The sequence below is a fragment of the Amborella trichopoda genome, chromosome 2 (genome assembly GCF_054954075.1).
Source record: "Amborella trichopoda isolate Santa Cruz 75 chromosome 2, AtrichopodaSantaCruz75HAP2 v2.0, whole genome shotgun sequence".
Classification (NCBI taxonomy): domain Eukaryota; kingdom Viridiplantae; phylum Streptophyta; class Magnoliopsida; order Amborellales; family Amborellaceae; genus Amborella; species Amborella trichopoda.
Window position 1 is genome coordinate 32,387,796 of NC_142337.1, and position 25,239 is coordinate 32,413,034.

Below are 25,239 nucleotides of genomic sequence, written 5' to 3' on the forward strand. Positions count from 1 at the left end.
ATAACTCCTTGAAGCTCGCACTCACTTTGGATTTTGCCCTCCAAAAATATACCTATGCATATTGTGAGTTATCATCCAAAAAAATGAGGAAGTAGCAGTTACCTCCAATGGATTGACTTTCCATATTTTGGATTGGACTGTCTCTAGTGGGACCTTCGAGAAAAGGCTTTGTTAAAGGGCATGCTTGTTGATATGAATTTCCATATTGGCAGCCTACGCACATTGTTTGATATCAATTGTACAACTGTAGGTGCCCCCTCACAATTTGTTGTCTTGACATCAAACTCCCATTTTCTACCATGTTGGTTGTGTTTGCTTCGATTCTAATGGATCTCAACCCTTGAATTCCAAAAATTCTCAACCGAAGTCAAAATCACTGGGATGAAAATGTTTCCTTAAATTGAGTATCCACTCTTGAAATTTGGGAAGTATCAACCATTGTGAAAAATCACAGGAGAGCTAGGCTTCCTTCCAATTGAGAGATGAATCTCATTTCCAAAAGCTGATCCCTTGTACAAGAGCAAAGAGAACAAACCCTTTCTCTTCAAGGAGGGTGGGATGGCTTTTGATAACACTTGTAGAGTCGCTCAATGTCGAAAGGATTGCATACACAACAATACTCGAGAAAGATGAAGATACAAACACAAAGTTGTAGAGAACACGACAAAAAAAGAATAGTATCCTTATTATTTCTTGGTTCTCAGACTTGTGGACCCACAACATGCAAAAGGAAAACTTCACACGTAAACAAAACTAAGGATTAAGGGCACGTTAGAGAACTTTATTGATAAACAATAGCAAGGCATGGTACATAGACTCTAAATTCTCCTCTACTCGTTTCTTGCTTCACAAGGTTATCCACCTAAGATGAGATAAACTAGACATCTCCAACTTCTCTAGGGACGGTTTTTTTGAGGTCTAGTGATGCCTCTGATTATAGCCATGATGCCCACTACATGTTCCTAGTGATGGAGAACGGAATCAAGGATGTTGGGGAGTAACATGTTATGCAGGTTGTCACAAATAATGCTGCTTCTAATGTTGCTGCTGCTAATTTATTGCACATAGCTTATCCTAGAATCTTTTGGACACCATGCACAGCACATTGTATAGACCTATTGTTTGAGCGTGTTGGCAGTTTGAGCTATATTTCAGGTGCAATGAAGAAGGCAGAGTCAGTTACGACTTTCATTTATAACCACACCCCCACCCTCACCCTCAACATGATGTGTAGATTTACAAAAAAGAAAGAGATTGTGAGGCCTGGGTCACAAGATTTGCTACTTGATACTTATGCTTAGATACATACATTCGAGGAGAGTCCAACTGAGGCCGATGTTTACCTTGAATGAATGGAGAGCATGCAAGTGGTCCAAGGATCAGGTTGGGAAAAAGGTGAGAGATATTATCCTTACTAAGGCTTTTTGGTGAGGGTTGAAGGGTGCTCTTAAGGTATGTTTTTCTCTTATCAAAGTCCTTCATATGATTAATAATGACAAGCCCTCTATGGGCTAGGTATATGAGGCTGTGGAGGGATGCAAGAGACTGAAAGCCTAAAATTTAGGTGATAATGTGAGCCACTATGAGCCTGTTTTGAAGATTATTAATTAGAAATGGATAGGCAGCTTTTCGGCCATTGCGTGCAGCTGGTTACTTTTTGAACCTTATTGTTTTTTATGCTGATAGGGATATACCCACAAATGACACAATTATGATTGAATTTATTAAGTGTGTAGATGTGCTAGTTCCTATCCGGATATTCAAGATATTATATGTGTTGATGAGCTGATAATTTACAAGTGCAGATTAACAATTGTAAATTCGTAATTCAAAATCAATTTACAGCCAATTGGTGGAGCCAACATGGGTGTAGTGCTCCAAATTTACAAAAGTTGGCCATCGGATCTTGAGCTTAACCACTATGACACTACCACATCCGACTGTGTGCAGAATTGGAGTACTTTTGAGATGTTAATTTAGTTTACTTTATTAGTTTACAAATTACAATTTACTAATTTATATTAGAAATTTAATACTTTAGTAGTTATTAGTTACTTAGTCTTAGTTAGTTTACTTATGTCAGTTGTAAATTTGTAGCTTTGTAGTATTACTATTATGTATTTAATTATTTATATTAATTAGTTTCATTTGATTTTATTATATTCATACAAAGAAAAGGACCAATCTTGAATCAAAGAGGCTCAATGACGTAGTCTATGTCAAGTATAATCAATCAATTCTTGAAGGAGAAGTTTGCTAAGAGAGATGAGAGAGACCCCCTCAGATCAAAAAATATGGATGCTATGGAGTGGTTGGTTGATGATGATGAAGTCGAGGGGCATGAAGGATTGACATGGGATATGGTCATGGAGGCCTCAGGGATGTCAACTGACCCTCTTAGGGCCCACTAGATCGTCTTCCCAGAGGACGACGGTGGAGAAAGCACAGGCAGATTCAGAAGAGACAGAGGAGGACGATCATTATGTTGGTGAGGGAGATGATTCTGATGACGATGGCTTCGACTCCGATGCATATGATGCAGATGCAGCTGACCCTGCTTTTTCTGATGATGAGTAATGATTAGAGTCTTCAAGTTTATATTTCTTTCATTTTTGTTTTCTTCTTGGTTGTGTATTGTGGTTTGGTAACTTTGGTTTGTAAATTTTAAATATTAACTATGCGTGGAGTGTGGACTATGGAATATGGATAATTGGATATGGACTTCTGGAGTCTGGAGGGGTATATAGATGTTCCTAACTTTTATGTGTTACATTGTTATTTATTATTTTCTTTCATTTTCTTGACAATGAATTGATGTGCTATCTTGGATTATGTATTGAAGTATGCCTTAATATATATGTTTTAATTTTTTTCACAAAACCTGACCCCTAAAACTACTTTTCTTTCTACTAGGCTGCCCAAGTTCTGGGCATCTGCTTAGGCACCTGCCTAGGCATTGGGCAGTTTGGTCCCTCCTTGGCCACTGAAGCTTCGCCCAGTGTTTTGTGAAGCACTGGTCAAGGGCATATATGTAAATATGAACATATATAATCATAAAAGAGGCATGCACCCCCATTTGAGAACTGAAGGGGGGTTTCACGCACATCTCTCTCTCTCTCCCCTGCCCTCGCCAAGCATTTCATAAATGGTATCAGAGCATTGTTCGAAAACCATAGATCTTCAACACTCTTCAAGGATCTTCTTGCCACATCTTCTTCAGTCTTTTCTCAATAAACAACAACCATCTTCTTCAACCTTCTCTTAGCAACGACAACCATCTTTCTCCACGTAAGTGCTAACACTAGATTCTCTATGTCCTCTTTATCTTCACCTTCTTAATACCCTAAGTTTCTCGCTGCATGCTTTTTCTTTTCTCTCCAATCCAATCTCAAAACTCTTGTTCTCTTCTCTTAGAACCTGAACTTTTCTCTCTACGGCTTTCCTTCTTCTGCCTTTCTAATTTCATTCTTTAAAACCCTACTTATCTTCTTTTTTAAGGTTCAATATTCTTATTGAAACATTCCGATCCCAAATAGTTGGGATAAGGCTTGGATGATGATGATGACGACGATGATATTCTTGTTCCAAAATGCAACCAAAGTACTTTTGATCCCTTGAATTACACATTCAATGTCTTAATTCTAAGAAGAACCTATTTATATGTGGTGAACATTCCTATGTTTTCAATATGTCGGATATGATACCAGTACTTACTCCATATCATGGACTTTGGCAAAAACTGTTTGGTTCCAGGGTTTTGATATACATGTTTGGATCCTATTTGTGTCGGTGCTCATAGCCTTGGCCCAGCATGATCCTGGGATATTTATGTCCCCTAAGCAATAGCCAGAGTGAGAGATTTAGATTTGTGAAAATTCAATTTCAAGTGATATGAGCCCGAGAAAAAGGAATTAGGTTGATGTGTGTGTGTGAGGGGGAGAGAGAGAGAGAAGACTTCATTCATTCAAGCAAAATGTCTAATGTTGTGAAAAAGATACAAAGTTTGGCATTTTGTGAATATGAAATTTGGGGTAGGTCATGCTGGTTGTACCTAAAACTTGAGGAGTGTGTTGTTTAAAAGAAATGGTGCTGACTTCTTGTTGAACTTTTTTAACATATGACTTTTTGGGAAAAAAATTAGCAATGTGTTCAATTGTTGCTATGGGCCAAGGAAATCGGATTATGACGTTATAATAAAATGCCTCCTGCAAAGTAATAATTTCAAGATAATATTTGTGTGAATACCCTTCTACGAATGTATGACCATAAAGGGAAAAAAACTCAGAGAAGATAATTTGAAAAGTCAAATTGTATGTATGGTGATGGCTTTTTAGGATATGCTTTTCAATTATTTAAATGTGATAGTTGCATGTTATTGTCTCTCGAAGTACTTTGTGATGTGAATTGAGTTATTTGTAGGTGTTACAGGTCTTCGTGGTATATAACATGGGTTGATATTTTACTTAGTTTCTTTATGGTTGTAAATTCTCTTTGGCTTGGGATATGAGCTGCCACTCTTTGTCAGTTGTTCATGAGAGCTATCAAATTTCATGGTTTAGTGAATGGAAATATATTCATTTTTCAGCAGAAATGGTTCATTTTTCGGCAGAAATTGTTCATTTTTTGGCAGAAATGGTTCTCTTTTGTGTTCTACTTGCTATTATTTTTTGTTACATTCGTCCTATTGTACACGAAAGGACTCGTTTAGTTATTTTGTGAGAGACATCACTGTTTCCATATCATGACATTAGTTCCTTCCATGTAGTTCTTGTTGACTTGGGACTTTATCTTCTTTGATCATGATAAAATTTTCTTTATGATGTAAATGTTTGATGCATAAACTTGCTCTCAGGTGTCCTTGGAGTTGGGTGGAAATGCGCCTGTTATTGTTTTCGATGATGCGGAACTTGATGTGGCAGTGAAGGGGGCGGTCAGTTCAAGCTCAAGCATGATCTCTTTTACAATTGTTCGGCTCCTAATATGCACTGTTTACCCCTTGAGCATGTATAGTGGTGCCCATGTGCATATCCTCATACAACATATTGCATGCACGATACTTTTGCCATACTTACCTTCATACAATGCATACATATGTATACATGTTGTATACCTTTGTTATGCTTTACATACATTCATATGTCATACATACATTTAAACATAAATACATATATAGGGGTATTTTAATGCTTGATTAATTGCTACAGATCATGTAGATCATTTACAACTGATGGGGTATGCAGATGTCCAATATGTGCATTATGTACCAGGATGAAGAGGACTGAGTCGGCCAACGTTTTATCCATTTTCTTCCTCAGCGAGAACTATGTAGATATTTCATATTGCATCCTACTCGTTTGACTTACATATTTCATCATTTACAGTGATGGGGTATGCCCAATATGTGCATGACACCTAGTGTTAATTTTGTTCAGTTATGTTTCGTGATGGAGCCTCTTACTGTTAGAAATATGTATTATGGTTATGCTTTCCCATATTTGGAAGGAGTGGTTTAGCATGATACTTAGAAGAGAGAGAATTGAGGTGCTGGCTGGGGTACACTACAGAAGTATTTGTAGTCAGATTGCTTTTCATTTTCCCTGCCGGAGGAATTATATTGATTCTGAAAAGTGGTTTTTCTCATACAATGGAAGACTCTAGCATTACAGTTATATATTACACTTGAGGTGGCGTCCTCCTCCAATGGGTGACCTTGAATCATACTTCTGATGCAACAATTCAGGTAACTCTGGACCTAGAAAAATGGAGTGCTGCTAATCAGGGAAGGAAGATCTTATCATTTTCAGGTCCGATGGATTTTTGTAGTTTTTCCTTTGCAAAGGCTAGTCCATTATTGATAGGTTTATGCTTATGCCTTCAAAAGGTGGAAGCGGTGGAGTCATCTTTAGATGGGGGAATTGAGGGTTCTCCAGTCTGGCTCTTTATGATGTTGTTTGATGATATAAGATTTGAGATCCTTGCTCTGACTGATGCCTCTCTTTCTAGCATGTGAAGAGAAGCCAATCTGTCTGACATACTATCTACTAGGGTTGTCAGTGAGGTTCTTTATTGAAATAGGGTTTTCTCTTTTTATGTCTGAGAGCACATCTTAATGTTTCTCTGACATCGTCATTTATTCCATTATACATTAAATAAAACTTTCTGGTACCTAACAGCACAAAGGAATTCCATTTAATTGAAAGTGAGGTTTTAATTCCTTTATAGACATAATAAGTGGACGAAGGACCGAAAGACCCTACCTACCTGGAAAATTTCAACCCCAAAAATGTGACTTCAACTTCAAGGATGATTTCAAGTGGAACCGAATTGAACCCAAAGCATGAATGAGAGAGTGTGTATCGCAGTTAAGATCCAAATGAATCATCCATGTGGCCTCTGTTAATGGTTTGAGCGGCTCGGTGCAATCCCTAAAATATCGTGATCCCATGGAGAACCTTATCTTGGAGTACCGGAGAGAGATCCACGATCGGGATCGACGCTTAAGATGGAAGATCTGGATAACTATGATTGGACCATATATATCCCCAAGCGGGATCGATGTCCAGTCATCTAGTCATGAGGCCCAATCAAGCTCAATAACAATAACAATAACGGATCTTGACCAGAGGCAACCTTGAAACCTTTCGGTACCTCTTATATATACATTGATCCTCCTCATGATTGTCCCAAAGTTTCCATAACTCTTGGTCCCAGTGTGTCAAGATCCTAGAATCATGTCGCTCTTTTCACTGCCACTATAGTCAAGAGCTATAACATGTTTTACAAGGCGATGAAAGGCCATAAGTCCAACATCTTCTAGAATAGTTTGTATTGTCTATCTCCTGTTCTTGCATGGTGATAGTTGGGCTTCCAATTATATTTTGATGGATCCAAGTATATCCTTATGCTCTATTTGTCCTATGGACTTTGTAATATTGTTACATGAGATTGTACAATACAGTATATTCACATGTTTGTTATTTATCTATTCTGAATGTTTTCGAAGTTCTTGAGTTTATGAAGAACTTTTTGTATGTTTCTCACTTGAGTGATGGTAAACTTGTTGCAAAAAACGAGTATTACATGTTCTCTGAGAATGGGCTTGTCTTGTGTTGGACTTGTTAGTGACTTTCTTATCTTGTCATTATGTGCATTTCCTTACTCTGAGGTCATGAGAATGCACAAAAGAAACGAGACATTTTGCTTATATATGTTTTGCAATCCATTTGAGTTTTTCCCTTAAGCCAGATATTGATGCAAATACTATACATGAGCTTTCGCTTTGTGCTTTCCTGTTATTATGTTTTCATGTTTATCTTTTCTGGTGTATAAGGAGCTTTTAACCTTATCCCAAATTGAAATTTGCGTTCTTGATATTCCAGATTGCAGCTAAATTTCGTAACAGTGGCCAAACTTGTGTATGTGCGAACAGGATATTAGTGCAAGAAGGTTTGCCAATTTATTCAGCTTTAATCTAATTGATGTTAACCTTCTTGATTATTTAGCAATTTATGATAATTTATTGGACTTATTTGCTAACTTGTCCAAAAAAAAAATTATTTCTTTGATTCTTCAATAAATCGGTTATTTTAAGGAAAATTGTTTCATGCGGGCTGGACCGCATTTCTACAAATATGTGGTCCATCTAAGAACAAGTGTAACTAACGGTATAAATGTTTTCTTCATATAATTATTATTTCTAGTTTTCCAATTTTTTATTTTTTCACATTCATGATCTTCATGTTGAAGATTATATATTCTCTAAAAATTAGAATCAAATTATACTTAAAAAATATATTAATTGCCAAGCTCACATTTCTACCATATGTGGGCTAGCCGCATAGAAACCGTGTCCGTATTTTAATGGCCTATTCATAGTTACCCGGAGTGATTTGGAAACCGAATCTGTTTAGGAATCGGAAGCGTGGAATCCCCGCCGGCTGGAAGATTCCTATTTTCAGAATCGACGTCCATACAAGAGGAATCGTGTGGCCCAAGATTCATATTTTTAAGAATATAGATTCAACCACAATAGAATCGAGATCCCTACATAGATGGAACCGATGTTCAAAAAGTCGTCCGCCCGATTGCCTAGGCAGCCGCTTAGGCGGATTTTTCGAGAAAACGCCCGGGTGTTCTTAAGGTGGTCACTATTAGGTGCCAAAACTAGGCGCCTGCCTAGGAGGTCGAAAAGGCGGAAAAAGGCTCCCGCCTAGGCGATTTGCAAGAGTTTGGCGGAAAAGAATTTTGGGAGGGGGCAAAAAAAGTCATTTTGTCCCCTTAAAGGGGGAATAAGGGTTTGGGGGGCCATTCTTGCCCCCAAAAACAATTTTAGTGAATTTTAGAGTGAGAAACGACTTGAAAAAAAATTAGATTTGGAGATGTTTTGAGAGATCGATTTTTTTTTCAAAATCCTTGAATGGTCACGATATTAAAGGATATTCAACCCTAATCTTTTTGAGGCTTATAGGGGTTGTAAAAGAGGAGATTTGGGATCCCAAACATTTTGGTTTGGCCCGTAATGGAGTCCACTTCAAGAAGGTTGGTATATTTCAATAGTTTTCATTAGGTTTTATATTTTTTTCCCTTAAAGTCTAATGATATTATTATTTGCTATTTGTATTTTTTCTTTGATACTTGTGATATATATTTGATATGTTATTTTTGGATTATTATTTTATTAGTTTAATAATTGTTTAATTCTTAATTGCTTATTAAATAATTTTGTGTGTAATGTGTTTTCTCGGTGTATGATTCATAAAGCATAATTATTTTACTAGTTAGTTTAATATTTTCTGAATGCTTATTAAGTAATTGCATGTGTGATATTCTTTTTTCGATTTTGTGTTATATCATTGCAATTTTGGTGTGTATGTTTTACCTAGATTTATTTTTCGGCTTAATAAGAAGCCAATATATTAAAGGGTCAGTGTCACTTCCTATTGGTAATTTTTAGATTACCATATCTAATTTTTCAAGTTTGACCTTGTTTTTTTTGTCTAATTTTCAGGCTTCGGTGTTAAGTTTTAAGTTGATCCAAATTTAAACAAAACAAAAATCACCAGTTGTTGTTGGTTCTGGGTGCCCGCCTAGGCGGCCGCCGCCGACTTATTGAACATTGGATGAAATCGTGATTCTTAGCCTGTTGGAATCGAGTTTTCGACCTAGTTGGAATCGACAATTAATGGAATCAAGATTCTTTCATCTATAGAATTGAGATTCCGACATCCTTGGAATCATGAGGAAAGTCAAAGGGAAACAATACATGCCTTAATGCCATTCATTGACCGACATGCCATACCTGCACATTACATTATTTGTATTATATAATTTCTATCATCTTGGAGTTGCAATCTCTCAATTGGATCGAATACAATGCATACTCAAAGAATTAAGTACAGAACGTGGACCACGACTTTGGTTTCTATTGGTCACTAATTATTTCATGCAAAAAAAGATGACTACACCTTGTAGCTTGAGATTGAGTGTCTCACTCGGCTGTTTGAGTAGTGTGATACCTTGGAAACTTCTAAAAATAGTTCTCAGAAAAATACCTTGAAAACTTCTAAATATCAGTTCTCAAAAAAAAGCAAAAAGAAAAAATAAAAAGGGGGGGGGGGGGGGAGGAGAGTGGTAGTGGTAGGATTTTGGTAAATGTAGAAATTAGTTTCAAAATTTGTAAAATCAAGATTCACTAGTTGCGGAATCGAGAATTAGTAAATATTGGAGATTCTGTAAGTGTTGGGATCGATATTCTTAAAATAAAGAATCAAGATTCTAGACTTCACGGAATTGGGTTTAGTGAAGATTCCTAGTTGGAACCATTGAATCAGGGCTCTGAATCGGAATCGTGACCTTTTGTGAGAGATTGGGGTAACTATGGGACTATCCTCAAACGACTTGGATTTGAATATTTCACGTAATTTCTTGGGGTCCAATATTATGTTTTTTCTTATCTTGGGGGATAGTGGAGCTAGTTTTTTAATTAGCACATTTGAACCTGGCTAATTAGCAAATGTGTCTGACCCGGAATTACCTTGAATTTCTCCAAGAAATGTTACATTTTATTTTAATTCTGGGTATGCATCCTGGGTTTGTGTTGGATCTGTTTTTGTTCATTACTTCTATTCAAATAATTATGAGGCAAATGATTGGAAGAACGACCACAATCTACCCAAAAATTGAAAATTGTGAGTGAGATTGCCTGAAATATCTTCTCCCAAATTATAATGAATGGTAATGGAACTGAGGAAGTAATGTAATGGAGAATGAGATCCCATATTTGGGATAGAAGTGGTCATGATTGGTTGTTTTACAGAGTTTCTTTTCAATCACAATAAGCAACTCTATTTTTTTTGTCTCGTATTACAACGATGACGGTAATGCATTCATATGGCACGAGTCTGAGGAACATAAATTATAAGAGAACGAAGAGATTAAAGAGAGAAGGACTATTGAAATACTTGAATGAAACTTAACTAGAGTTTGTGAGTCATGTGCTCAAGGAAAGTTGGTGAAGAAATTCTTTGTGAAAGCTCAGAGAACTATTGACATTTTAGAGGCTGTCCATAATGATATTGATGGACCTATGAATATACCCACCAAGGGTCGTAAGAGGTACTTTATCACTTTCATTGATGACCACTCCTATATCAGTCATGTATACCTGCTATGAGAAAAGTTAGAAGCCCTATACTGTTTCAAAGAATACAAAGCCAAGGTAGAAAACCAGATTGTGAATAGTACTTGTGAACAATGTCTTAAATAGTAAAGTTTCAAAACTAGAGAGAGAGAGAAAAGAAGAGGAAAAGAAACAGAGAAGAGTAACATGAGGTTCGGTCACCCCATGCCCCACTAATATTTTTATTAATAATGTTTGTTTAGGATTTACAAAGGACAAAAATAACCTTAATAAAAATAAGCATCGTAAACTATATAGAAATGGCAGAAATGCCCCAATAAACAAAACAAGTTATTCTTTAACAATCCCACTCAAGTTGGAGCATAGATGTCACCCATGCCCAGCTTGGAACAAATCTGTTGAGTCTGATTATGAGTAAGTGCCTTAGAGAATATGTTAGCCAACTGATCTGATGACTTCACATATGCGTTCTTATTTGCTTGCTGGTCACTCTCACGAATGAAGTGGCAATCTACTTCAATATGTTTTGTTCTTTCATGAAAACTAGATTGCTTGCAATATGAATGGTTGCCTAATTATCATATAAAACACCTTCATTTGTTTAGTAATTGAAAAACCCATTTCTTGCACCAAGGTTTTCAGCCACATTAGCTCCCATGTAATATGATTCATGACTCTATACTTGGCCTTTGCACTAGATCTGGTCGCCACATTCTTTTTCTTTCTTCTTGAAATCAGCAAATTTGCTCCTACAAAAGTGCAGTAGCCCTGTAGTAGAACTTCTATTTGAAGGTGATCCTGCCCAATTGGCATCATAATAACTTTCGATGTCAAAGTAGCAATTCTTCTTGTATATGATTCCTCAGCCTGGGGCTCCCTTCAGGTATCTTAAAATTCTTCTTACTGCTTCCCAATGTGGTGTTCTGGGAGAATGCATAAACTGACTTACTACATTCAACAACAAATGCTATATCTAGTCTAATGATTGTCAAGTAGATAAGTTTACTCACAAGCATTCTATATCTTGCTATGATCTTGTAGTAAGTCTGTTTGATCGATTGAAAGTTTGGAACTTGGATCTATGGGAGTATCAACTAGTTCAGCCCCTAACTTCCTTGTCTCTGTTAGTAGATCAATCACATATGTCCTTTGGGATAGACTGCTACATATTGTAGCCGAGCTAGTTTAATCCCAAGAAAAGACCTCAGTTGCCCCAAGTCTTTTGTCTGAACATACTGCTGCAGATAATTCTTCAACTTCTTAATTCCTTCGTGATCACTGCTTGTAATGATAATATCATCAACACAAACAACCAAGATAATAGTTCCAACTGCTTGGTTTCAAAAAAATACTGAATGATCCACGTGGTTCTGATGAAACCCATAGGCCATAACAAGTTAGCTAAATTTTCTCAAACCATATGCGTGGTGACTGTTTTAGGCCGTAAACTGCTTTCTTTAACCTACATACCGTGTTTGACTCCCCTTGAACAACAAACCCTGACGGTTGCCCCATGCAGACTTCTTCTTGTAAATCCCCATGTAGGAAGGCATTCTTAACATCAAGTTGCCATAATAACCACCCCTTAGTTGCTGCCACAGATATTAGTATCCTAGCTGAATTAGGTTGGCCACAGGAGCAAATGTCACAAAATAATCAATACCAAATATGTGTGTTTATCCCTTTGCCACCAGTCAGGCCTTTAATCTTTCTACTGATCCATCTGGCTGGTACTTAATGGTATATACCCATCGGCATCCAACCGGTTTGTTTCCTACTGGCAAATCTGTGAACTCCCAAGTACCATTTGGCTCAAGCGTAGTTCCTCATCCATAGCTTTCTTCTATTTAGCATGGAAAAGAGCTTCCTAATAAGATATAATGGAAGAAAATGCTAAAGCAAAATTCTTATAATAGGGATACAAATTTTTTAGTAAAACAAATGAGCAATAGGATGGTTTGTACAAGATCACTGACCTATATGAAGTGCAATTGGAAGATCTATACTTTCAACTTCATGAGTAGTTTTAGGAACAGGATGAGCATCCATAGACAAAGGTGAAGATTGGTCAGCTGCTTGAGTTGATGGTGATGGCCCTTCTTTTAATTTCCTTCTCATATACTGTTTGAGATGTTGCTCCTGTGGAACACTAGTAATAGGAGGAGAGATAGGCTCTACAAAAATAGACACTTGAGATAATGAATTATCAGTAAAGAAAGGAATAGGAATGGAAACAGGAGTAGGAGAAGTAATGGGTTGTGAATTCACCCCTTTTGTGGATTGTCCTAAGTTTATTTCTAGCAATTTACCCTCCTCAGAAAAGTATGGAATATTTTTAAAAAAGGTAATATCAGCACACACAAAGTTCTTTTTCAAACCAGGAGGATAACACCAATAGCCTTTTTAGGTGCGAGAATATCCTCAAAAAATGCGTACTTAATAGCTTGGGGATCCAATTTGTCTTTTCTAGGACCTAAGACCTAAACAAAGTAAACACACCCAAAAACTATGAAGGGGCACAATAAACAAAGGTCTATTGTGAAAAAGAAAAGAATGCTGTGATTTTCCATCCAAAACTGGGGAAGGCATAAGATTTATCAAATAACAAGCTGTCAAAACATCTCCCTAAAACAATTTTGGGCATATTCATATTTAATAATAAAGCACAAGTTACCTCTATTCTCTGATGGATTTTTCGCTCTGCCTACCCTATTCTGCTGGGGAGTATGCACATATGATGTGTGATGCAAAATGCCATGTGTGGCTAAATAATTCTGGAAATATCGAGACAAATATTCTTTAGCATTATCCGAACCCAAAACACAAATGTTCCTTCGATACTGAGTTTGAATTTCTTTATAAAACAAAAAAATATCGACAATGCCTTAGATCTGTCTTTCATTAAATATAACCATGTCATTCGAGAAAAATCTTATACCAAATCTAAAAAATATCTATAACTACCTAGGCTCTAAACTCTAGGAGGACCCCAAATGTTTGAATGAACAACTAAAAATGGCTTCTCTCGTTTATTTATTCTGGAAGGAAAAGAGTTTCTATGATACTTTCATAACTCACAAGCCTCACACTTGAAGTGTTGACACTAACTCTAATAAAGGGACTAACATCTTCAAATTATTGATAGATGGATTACCAAGTCTACAATGCCATTGAAGAGGGGAGACATTGGAATATAGGGCAGCACCCACAAAGCTACGATCATGATAATAGAACCCACCAGGCTCATGACCTCCACTAATTATCTTCTTCGTCTTTAAATCCTAAAAACACAATAGGAGGGATAGAAAGTCACTAAACACTGAAGTGATTTACTTAATTTACTGACTGATAATAAATTGAATATAAACTTTGGAACATAAAGAACAAAAGATAATAAGAGTGAAGAAGTACACACAAAGGACTCATCAGTTATATGATCAGAGCTCCTGAATCCATAACCCAAGGAGAATTCTTCTAAGATGCAACGAATGTAGAAGTTTCTGTATTAAACAGAGTAGCAGTGGAAGAGGAGGGATGAGTAGATGGTAGTTGGCTGTTCTTGATTAACTCATTCTATTATTCTCGTGAGAGCAGCACTGAGTCACTAGAAGAATGTACTGTCTGGTCTTAATGTTGGAGCTAACTTGGTGCACACCATCACCTTTAGAAACATAGGACACCTGGTTAGCCCAAGTAGGCTTACTGAACTTATCCCAATATTTTTCAGCAGTGTGATTTGTTCCCGTACAATAGGTGAACGACCACGTCCTCTATTTCCACCACCACGGCCTTTGCATCACCTCTACCCATGGAGGAGGTTAAAGCATATCCATTACCAGTGCTACTAGCTGATGAAGAAAAATATATATTGACTTGTGAAGGCAAGAGTATACATTCTTCAGAGAGGGAAGTTCACTACTAGCTAAGATCTGCCCCCGAACAGTATGATACTTATAATTAAGGCCAGATCAAAACTTTGCAATTCTAGATTCCTCTCTTTCTTTTTAAGAAGTTCCATATCATTAGTTAGGGGTTGATAAATATTCAACTCTTCCCACATACTTAGAAGAGAACTATAATAATCCAGAGGCTTTTATCGCTTTGTTATAACAGACATATACTTTAATAAAGTTGATAAATCCGAGAAAATTTTTTATCAGAGGAGTACATTTCCTTTACAGCTTACCACACTTCAATGGTTCGAACATGCACAGCAAACAGAGGCCACCATGTTGGTCTCACACACATAGAAATGAATATTGCTTGACAAAATCAGCACTAATAGAATTAGGGATTTCCCTCTCTCCTTTTTTTTTTGGTAGAAAAAATGTAGATATTTCTTTAAAGAAGACAATAAGTAGATTAGTGCTCTGATACCATGTGAACAATACTTATAAATAATACTGTGAACAGTGTCATAAACAGTTCTATGAACAGTGCCAGTAATAGAAAAAGGTATCAAAACTAGAGAGAGAAAAGGAAAAGAAGAAAATAAAGAGAGTAACATGAGATTCAGTCACCCCATACCCCACTATATCTTTATTTATAATGCCTGTTTAGGGTTTACAAAGGACAAAAATACCCTCATTGAAAATAAGTATCTTAAAGTATATAAAAATGATAGAAATGCCTCTATACACAAAACAAATTATTCTTTAAAGCAGTCCATTTCAACTTGGAACTCAACCAAATGGATGTTAAGATTGTGTTTCTAAATGGGGTGTTAGAAGATAGAATTTATATGAAACAACCAGTGGGCTTCATGGAAAAAGGAAAGAAAAACCTAGTGTGTAAACTTAAGAAATACTTTTAGGGTTAAAGCAAGCATCAAGCCTGTGGTACATAAATTTTCAAGAGACCTTGTCAAAAGCTGGTTTTGTACCTAACCAAGAGGATTATTGTATATATATCAATGCCAGTGAGAGTGATGTCATATTCATCTTCTTATGCATGGATGACATGTTGATTGCCAGTAGTTCAATGTCTCTCGTCTTAGAAACAAAAGCTTTCTTGTCGAAGCACTTTGATATGAAAGATCTTGGAAAGGCTTCATACATTTTGGGAATCAAGATCACTAGAAATAAAAGAGAGAGAACCACTTAGTTATCCCGAGAGATGTATTGCAAGAAAGCTGACATTGCAAGAAAATATTGTCAATATTTGAGATGGAAAATTATCTGCCTATAGTAACCCTTGTTGATATGAAGATCAAGTTGAGCCTAGCCATGTGTTCCATACATTTAAGGTGCCCATGCAGATAATTCATTATAGAAATGCAGTTGGGTTACAGATGTATGCCATGTTAAGGACGAGACTAGACTTATCATAGCAAATGATTAGTAGGTTCCAAGGTTTAAAAACAACAGATCATCAACCCAGATCGGCTATCCAAAAAGCCGTGTCAAATTGGTGGATCGGCGATCCAGATCGGAGAATCGACTGGTTTCAGCCTCAAAACAATTTCTAAAAAGCATTAAAAATTTCTAAAAATACTGTTTTTTGAGTTTCAAGAAAAATTTGAGGTGTTACATTATATACTCTCATTATATACCCTCATTGAAGATGTCATGCATAGAATTAGAGCTGCGTGGGCAAAAGTAGAGATGTACGACTGGAGTTTTATGTGATCGCCGCATACCAATGAAGCTGAAGGGGAAATTCTGTACAACAGCTGTGAGACCAGCTTTGCTTTAGGGGGTAGAATGTTGGGCAGTTAAGAAACAACATACCCATAATATGAGTGTCGTTGAGATGAGGGTGTTGAGATGGATGAGTGGTATGACAAGAAGGGATAGAAGTCTAAATGAATATGTTTGGGAGAACTTAAGTGTAACTCCAATAGGTGATAAAAAAATGTAGAAATGTGGTCTTGCAAATGTAGAATATGGTCTTGCTTTGTACCTCGAGGACTTGCAAATGTAGAAATGTGGTCCCAGCCGCTTGAAACAATTTTTCATATTATAATATTACATCAAACATGATCCAAAAAATATTAAAGAACACTTCCACATTATAAAATTAAAAAAAAAAGAAAGAAAAAACCCCTATAAAGTTAAATTAGTATTGCATCTAACATTTGCTAATTTTGTCTACTCATCCAAAATTATCACAGGCTAACCAACTACAATACTATACACTGAAATTGGAATTATTAGTTTATATTTTATAAGTATTTTATTATACAAATAGGAATAAATTTAGACTTTGTCTTATAATATCTTATAATTTTAAAAATGTTATTTACAACTATAAAAAGAATACATCACGTATTTTATAATATATTAATTAATAAATAAAATACAGAAAGTGGTTATTAATGTACAATTAATAATAATAATAATAATAATAATAATATAATATTGCATTAAACATGATTCAAAAAAATATTAGGAAATACTTCCATATCGTAAGATTAAAAATAAAAATAAAACCTGTATATATTTCAATGTTATGACATTAAAAAAAAAACTTCAAAAAGGCGATTGGACCCTAAAAGAATAACCCTCTTAACATGAAATGAAGCCTCTCTCTAGTAGTCATAGCTACATACTCTCTTTCTAAAGAAATTATGGCTTGATAACATAGACTTGATAGCAAAACCTCGAAAATTAGAATATACATTGCAGACATTTACAACCTTGAGATAACCTCATCTTTAAATATATGTAACATCTTTAAATATATGTAACCCACATGCATATGTTCACAACATACGTCTTGATAGAGAGAGAGAGAGAGAGAGAGAGAGAGAGAGAGAGAGAGAGTTGATAGACAGAGTAGATGTATTTGTAACATACGTTGTGGCATTTTTTGATATGGACATTGCAACGTCTTTATATAGAGAGAGTGAGAGAAAGACTAGTATCCTATATTTGAGTGAAAGGAAAAGGAGTTTAATCCCACATCAGGCATATGAGAGAGGAAAAGGGAGCCAAAGCCCTTTAAATAGGCATCATACCAAAGAAAGCCCATCTACAGTTGATGACACCACTTTCACTATACGGTGGGGCCCATGTAAAGAACAAGATATAAAAATAAATAATTTTAAAAACAGAAGAAACACAAAATATATTAAAAAGGGGTGAATGGGGCTGATTTTCTGACATCACCTACTAGTTTGATGGCATCACTAGCAGATTCTGTCAGAGAACCGGTTAGAACAGGCCGTGTCGTCGGGGGAACTGGCCGGTTCTCAATATTTATCTGGAAAAGTCCCCTACGATTCCCAATCAGTATAAGTCGATTCCGATCCACATCAGCGATTTTTAAAACACTAGCAGGTTCCAAAGTAATCTAGCTGTTGAGCATTGGAAGGCAATAAAAAAAATTCTGTGATATTTATAGCGGACCATTAATCTTGCGCTCATTTATCAAATAGGCTTACACATACAGATACAGATTATGGTGATCTTGATGAATTGAAGAATCCAGGTATTCACACTTGCCAATGGAGTTGTTCCTGGTGCTCAAGGAGACAGGATGTCGTTGCACTCTTGATTAAGGAGTCGGAGCATGTGGCTTGTTGTCCTCACAGCTAAGGAGGCGGTTTGGTTGAAGAAGTTCTTGAATCAGCTTAGATTTGATGCAGTAAAGTTCTTGTGTGTAAAGATCTTCTACGATTTGTGTGGCCAAAGAGCTATGATTGCAAGTAACTGGGGCACATTAAGGCGGACTATTACCATATTTGCCGACGAGATCCGAGCAGGAGAGATCAAGGTTGCTTATCTCTCGATAGGGATTATGATAGAATGTCCTTTGACAAAGGGATTGGTAGCAAATATATTTGCTAAACATGTACATGGAATGGGCTTGAGAGAGAGAGAGAGAGTGAGAGATTTACGACTTGCAAAGGCCAAGTGGGAGATGTTGGGGATTGTAGCCTTTAAAGCCTTGTGAGAGCATGTAAATAAATAGTTATAGTGGATTATACACTTTAGTGAGAATGTGAATGTTGATTGATTGGTTTAGGGTTAGGCGCTCTATGGCCCTGGTCATGTCCAAAACCCTTTAGCCTTAGTCATATGGCGCTACTATAGAGGGTTGCGTGAGGGCCATTGCTTATTGAGGTTAGAGAGATGGCTAGGTATAGTTGGTAGGCTAGGAGAACTTCATAGTCTCTTGTGTGCTGATGTAAGCCTGTGAGAGCAAAGACTAAATACTCAACAAACTTTCGCACATGTACGCAAGATAGCCGCAGATTGGGACTGACCCTGCAAAGGTTTACATTTATATGTGCATAGAGATAATTCCCCGTGCACTATAGTGATATGTGTGTATAACTTGCTCTCAAGGGGGAACCTGTAATTCACATTTCGGGATTGTGGTTTCACTATTTGTTGTCTAGCTTTGATGAGCCAATCATGCGTCTTGGGTCTCATTGGGTTAGTTTGAAAAGATAGTTGAGGGTCATGGTTATTAGGTTGGGTGGAGTGCCCAGACAATCATTTTTCTTGATCCATTGGTACCATTCCACTTACAGAAATTTTGTTTTTAATATTATAAATGTTTATGGAATTTTAGAAATTATTAAAATATTTTTCAGCAATAAAAACCCTAAACGGGAGTTTTGTAAATTCCAAAATATTTTTCTAGGGGCATGATGGGACCCATGTGGCGGACCAAGGGCCCAACACACATGTTGGCAAACCCCACTTGGGTGTGGGACGTGGGGCCCATTTGGCCCACATCCTAGCCTAGTGAGAACTCCCATATCTTTTCTTATGAAAATCTTTAAAAGAGATTTAGCTTCCATAATTTGTGTGAGTAGAGAATATTTCATGTTTGTAAAATATTCTTCCTTATCTTTGTTTTTGACCAAATCTTTTTGATTTTGAATTCCTACATTTTCTTTATGAGAGAAGAGGAAGTTTTAGCGAAAATAGATGATGAGATTTACTTAGTCTTCTCCTAGTTTCGACTAGAAGTGGATATGGGTTAAAGATTTAGGGGATAAGGTTCTTAGGATCCTCCTTAAATCGTGATGGCTGATTCATAGAATGGATGACTCAGATTTGCTTGTTTTGCACTGCACAAATTACCTAGGACTTTTATGGCCAAGATGAATTCTAAATGAGATAGGCATACCAAGATCCACCTAGAGGCTATAAATAGAGGGTAGGTCTCCTCTTTCTCAGCATCTGAACTTTTGGCCTCTCTCTCTCTCTCTTCCATGCCTCTCTCTATCTCATCTCTCTTTAGTCTCTCAAGGGGTGGCACACACCACCCTATAAGCCCTATGGGGGTGGCATTCTACCCAAGGGCTCATAGAGGGGCACATCCAGGCCACTTTAGAAAGTACTAGGATGCTCTAAGAATCGCAAGGGGTTATCGAAACCTTAGATCTAGCGTATGCTCTCTTAAACCCCAGATTTGAAAAAGGTAGTGTCTAAAGGAGATATATAAATAAAAAAAAATAGATTTTTTTTTTTTACTCCGTCGAATTCCATAGAGCTACTTCTTTCAGACAAAAGGTGATAAAACCCAAGTTCAATTTCCCGCAAGAAAACAATATTTCTCTGGCGAGAGTTGCGTCAAAGGAGCTGTTCCGAAAGCTAACAAGGAATGGGGCCACATGGATGTGTCCAATGGCTCTCTGTCCCCTGTTATGTTTAATGGTGAGAAAATATTGCCCCTCGCTAGACACATTTCATTTTTTATAGTTTTGTATAATTTAAACTCTTGTTTTACCATGATCAAATGAAAATTACATCATAAATCATAATATAATACTCCATAATAAATCATAATATAATAATTTAGTCCCACTGATAATATCCCAATAAAACTTTCCACCCATGATGACCCAATAACAGAATTTGTTTCTAATATTTATTTCTAATGTCTCTTTATCCTTCTTTTTTGTTTGCTTGTACTTTTGACATAGTTGAGTTGGAAGTAGTATGTCTCTTTATAGGTAAGCAAATAAAGCATTCTTAAACCCTAAATTTGTTTAAGTGTTATGTAACTGATATTGAAGTGGTGTATTGTTCTAACTTATCTATGTTGTATGTTATAAACATTTAGATGTAACACCCCTATCTCCTTCCAACTAGTTCCTTCTCTCTCCTTACTCCCTCTTGTTTCCTTCCTTTGATACTAGACACAAGTCATAATTCACAAAATGTGTAATGTTATGAATTGCAAAATATGTACGAAATTTTGGTGTATTCAGAAAGTTTGTAGATCATAAAAAATTGAAGATCCACGCAACATTGGATATGAACCAAAACAAACATGCCCGGGAAAGGATACTCAATTCTGAGTTGGTGTAATCGCGGTTCTGCTCAATCCTGGAACCTTGATTTTGGGCATTATGGATTTGGATCCCATTAAATGGGATTGAGTTTGTTGATTTTCCAAGTCGAGATCCCAAATGTCAATGAATTGCACATAGTAGAGATCCTTTGTTTTGGATAGTAGGATCGAACTTCAAGAGAGGAAGCGACCCCCTTCTTAGAAGGTCCCGATAACTAAGGTTGATACAACAAGGCATATTGTGCAATGGGTGAGGTTTGCATAAGGTACCCACCTTATACAATACAAATAAGGGGCACCTCTAAATTTTCCCGGAAGATGTGGTTCCGTTGTCAGAAATCTTATGATGACTTGAAAATCCATGCTCAAACCCAATTATGGAATTTAAAATCCCAAAAATGTTGCAGATTGATCAGATCTGTAAACACTTGAGAATCTTGAAAATTGACTATTCAGATAAAACTTGTTACAAGATGCACTATTCTAGGACTTGAAATTCTTTTTTTTTTCCCTCCCTATATCCATACATCTCAAGGTCGAGATGATCAATTGGAAGGTTTCCCAACTTTAGAGTACTCTTTTTCTACTGATTTGAGGTGCACCTTGCTTCTACACTATAAGGTTGAAACTTTATATAGACTTTGGTTGCAACTTTGTATAGACTTTTTCCTTCTTTAATTTGTACCTATTTTATATGTGTAGTTTGCTTGTAGTGGTACCCTTGCACATGTGCATCTTTTTGGGTATTCTCCACGAAATGAAAGATTTCAAGAGAAGCAAAGAATGACAAGATATGAATGCAGTCCATATTTGTTCACATTTGCCCCTTGTATTCCTTCTGTTTGCATATCATAAATCTGTTCTGCATTTTCTCACTTGTCCTTTCATTATATTCTCAGTGTTTTGGCATGAAACAATGTCAATTCCCAAGCATTGGCTGTCTTTCTATTGTAAGCTTTCTGAAATTTACTGGTCTCCTTTTATTCAGGTATATATGACCAATTTGCAAATGCTTTTGCAAAGGGTGTTGAACAACTGCAAGTTGGCAACGGATTTGCAGAAGGTGTGGCCCAGGTATTGCTTCCTTCAGTTTTCTTTATTAGTCATTCAATGTATACACAGCTCCTGAACTTGTTCGTCTTGGAATGTATCATGCATTGTGTGTTTGTGCGTTTGTTACATTCCATCCTAATCTGACAACATTACATGGCTATACTTTGGCAGTCTTTAATATTCATTCTTCTCTTTTTTTGTTCCATTCTTTTTTATGGATAGCCGATAATTCATCATCTTATTCTGGTTTCTCTCTTTCCTGTTATAGGGTCCATTAATCAATCAAGCTGCTGTCGAAAAGGTAATAATTGGTCTGTTATTGTGAAGGTTTTACTTATGGTGTATACCATGTGTCATGTCTGTCAAGTGAGGAGTGTATTCTGGATTCTGTTGTTTCTTGGATGAAATCGTTGCATTTTAGCTTAGTGCCTTCTACAAGGAATTGAAGTGATGCACTGAAAGATTTTGGCTTACCCTTTTGCTACTGTTGCACAGGTGGAGTCACATATTCATGATGCTCTCTCAAAGGTAACTTTTCTATTGATATTGTTTGTAAATGTTTGCCTGCCTTGCTCATGTTCTCTGTTCTTGATGGTACCACTAAATACTCATTTCCTATACTGTAAGAGATCACCTTCGTGAATTGCCACACAATAATTGAAACCTGAAGCTTTAATCTTTTAGCATTTTGTCGAGCCATCGAATGATGGTCCTTGTGCTTGTTTACGTCATAACTTGAGAGAGTGCTGTTGTACCCAATATTTCTGTAATGTTAAACAAAATGAAATGTTGGAAGGATTCCTAGCCATTACCCTTGAAAATGTACAAGGGAAAATATCAATAAAATGGTCAAACCACCTTAAAAAGTTCAATTAGATGGTTCAATCAACTAATTTACCGACAAAGTGGTCACCTTTTATAAAACATTTCACTTAGGTGCATCCACGATTAATTTATTAGAAAATGCCAAAACTGCCCTATCCCTAGTTTGGAACCCTAAACAAATGAAGCTGTTTGGTAAATCATTATCTCCCCATCCCTATTTTGGAACCATGAACTAATTTTGGTAAATCAATATCCACTTAAAGTTACACAAGCCAAATCACCAAAAAATACCCCTTCTTTTCCCAGGCTCTGAGCCTGGAATATATTTTTTCTCATTGAAAAAATCTCATATGTGTTTGGAACCTTGAGCAAGCAAGGGTATTTATATCTTTTGGCTTGGGTGACTTAAGTGGGGTGAAATCGCGAAGGAGTCCTTGCTTACTCTAGGTATGAATCCAGGAACATTGTTTAAAAAAACATTGTTCAAGTTTGGAAGTCAGAATAAATTAGGTATTTAGGTCATTTGGCTCAAGTGACTTATGTGGGTCAAATGATCAGAATGCTCTCACTTGTTCAGGGTTACAAACCTAGAAAAAGGGCAATTTAGGCATTTTTAGAAAACAATTCTTGAGGAGGTCCCGAAATAAAAGGATTTTTATAAAGTAAATATTTTCTTGGTGAAATTGTTGATTCAACGGCGTATCATTGTTTTCTTGTGGTAGTTTGACCATTATATTGTGATATTTCCCTAAAAGAAAAAAGGATCCACCAGCGTATTTATCTTTTCTTCATATTTGATTCGACTCTTTCTATTCATTGGGACTTCAGATTTTCAAAAGTTATATTAGTCAAATCATTTCATCTCTTATAAGTGCTCTGGAGAGTGTCACACAACTGAGAATTCCAATGATTTCTGTGGTCTTTAAGGTTGACTAAATCCTTATTATGATCATGATCAGCATAAAGTTTAGTTAGTAATGTTTTCTTTCCATTAGGATGTTTGGCTTGCAAAAGCCTCGGCCCTTTTTGAATTCTTGAAGACCAAAAGCCCTGGACTTTGATGCTTTTGTATTGAAACACTGAAGTTATGCTGTGGCATATTGTTAGCATCTGGATTTTACTGGCTTTTATAATGGACTGCTACATGTTCGATATAATAAACTCGTCCATGTTATGGATGTTTTTACCTCAAGTGGCAATGTTTCACGACTTCTTCCTTCCACATTTCTTTGATAGAAATGTCAAGATTTGCTGATTTGGAAAATGAAATATAACTACAAAAAAAATTCAGCACAAGGTCCACGTCCATCTGAGAATTATGGAAGCACAAACGAACACTGCATTCTCTGGGCTCTAGTGCCATGAGAAAATCTATACGCAGAATTAAAGTGATTTATTGATTCCTAAAGGTGTTTTACATGAATGCACAAATGCATCCGACCAGTTGATTTCCATGTCAACAAAATATTGATACATTTGTTGTACAAAGAGACATTCATTACTGAAATACATTCTAACGATGACATTTTTGCCCTGTTCCATTAGCACAGCTTGTATGAAGCATGTTTCCATTGACAAGACACGATAGGTGTGAGATTCATCAGAGTTCCCTATATCAATTACTTATTGCCAATCCAGTTCATCTTGATATATCTTATGTAGGAGCTAGGTAATTTGAGAAGAAACACATAGGGATGACCATGGGGACTGCTTTCTTTGAGGTTTTATCTTGTATTATACAAAGAGGCATATTCACCACTGAAATGCATTCTAATGATGACATTTTTGTCCTGTTCCATTAGTACAGCTTGTAGGAAGCATGTTTTCATTGACAAGACAAGATAGTGTGAGATTCATCACTGTTCCCCATATCAATTGCTGGTTATGAATCCTTGTTCAAGTTGCTATATCATATGTAGGAACTAGGTAATTTGAAAAGGAACACATAGGGATAGCCATTGGTGACTGCTTTCTTTGAGGTTTCATCTTATGTTATGTACGTGTACATGAGGGCTGTTTTGTTAATTATTTTTCTTTGAGCCACTTGGACACCCTATCAAGAAATCATGCGATTCCATCAATCCACAATGATTGGCTACACATGGTCTGGGTGAATGGTCATTAGTCTTAACTTAATTCTAAGTTCTAACTCATGCACAGAGATAGGCACTATTTATGTTCCACTCACTAATTTGCTAAAGCACAGGCAGGTGTTTCTCTGCCCCGTTGACTATCGATGAGAGCGCCACTGTAATCCATTCCAAAGCAAATTACACTTCAAATAGTTTCTTAGTTGGACATTTGAATATAAGGGGCAGTCTCTCATTCTTATCACCTCTTGCCCATGTTCTGTTTCAAGTTTTTTTATCCTGTATCCTTGGTAGTCTATCTTACCAGGATTCTTTTGTCTGGGCAACTTACTGTTGTCAAGAGATGTTAGCAAAGGTACCAGACTAATTCTTCTACAA

The 25,239-nt window shown here is 36.5% G+C and overlaps 1 protein-coding gene across 4 annotated transcripts in view; it reads left to right on the plus strand.

Annotated features, from left to right (window-relative positions):
* Positions 1 to 25,239, plus strand: part of ALDH5F1 (aldehyde dehydrogenase 5F1) — an 80,050-nt gene that overhangs the window by 47,692 nt on the left and 7,119 nt on the right. For 2 of the 4 annotated variants that reach the window (XM_020670064.2, XM_088858312.1), the window contains exons 11-15: positions 4,853 to 4,966; positions 7,380 to 7,446; positions 21,882 to 21,967; positions 22,215 to 22,247; positions 22,442 to 22,474. In XM_020670064.2, coding sequence (XP_020525723.1) covers positions 4,853 to 4,966; positions 7,380 to 7,446; positions 21,882 to 21,967; positions 22,215 to 22,247; positions 22,442 to 22,474 — 333 coding nt within the window. The remainder of the gene's footprint in view (positions 1 to 4,852; positions 4,967 to 7,379; positions 7,447 to 21,881; positions 21,968 to 22,214; positions 22,248 to 22,441; positions 22,475 to 25,239) is intronic. The other 2 variants (XM_011630591.3, XM_088858313.1) reach the window with 1 other exon arrangement.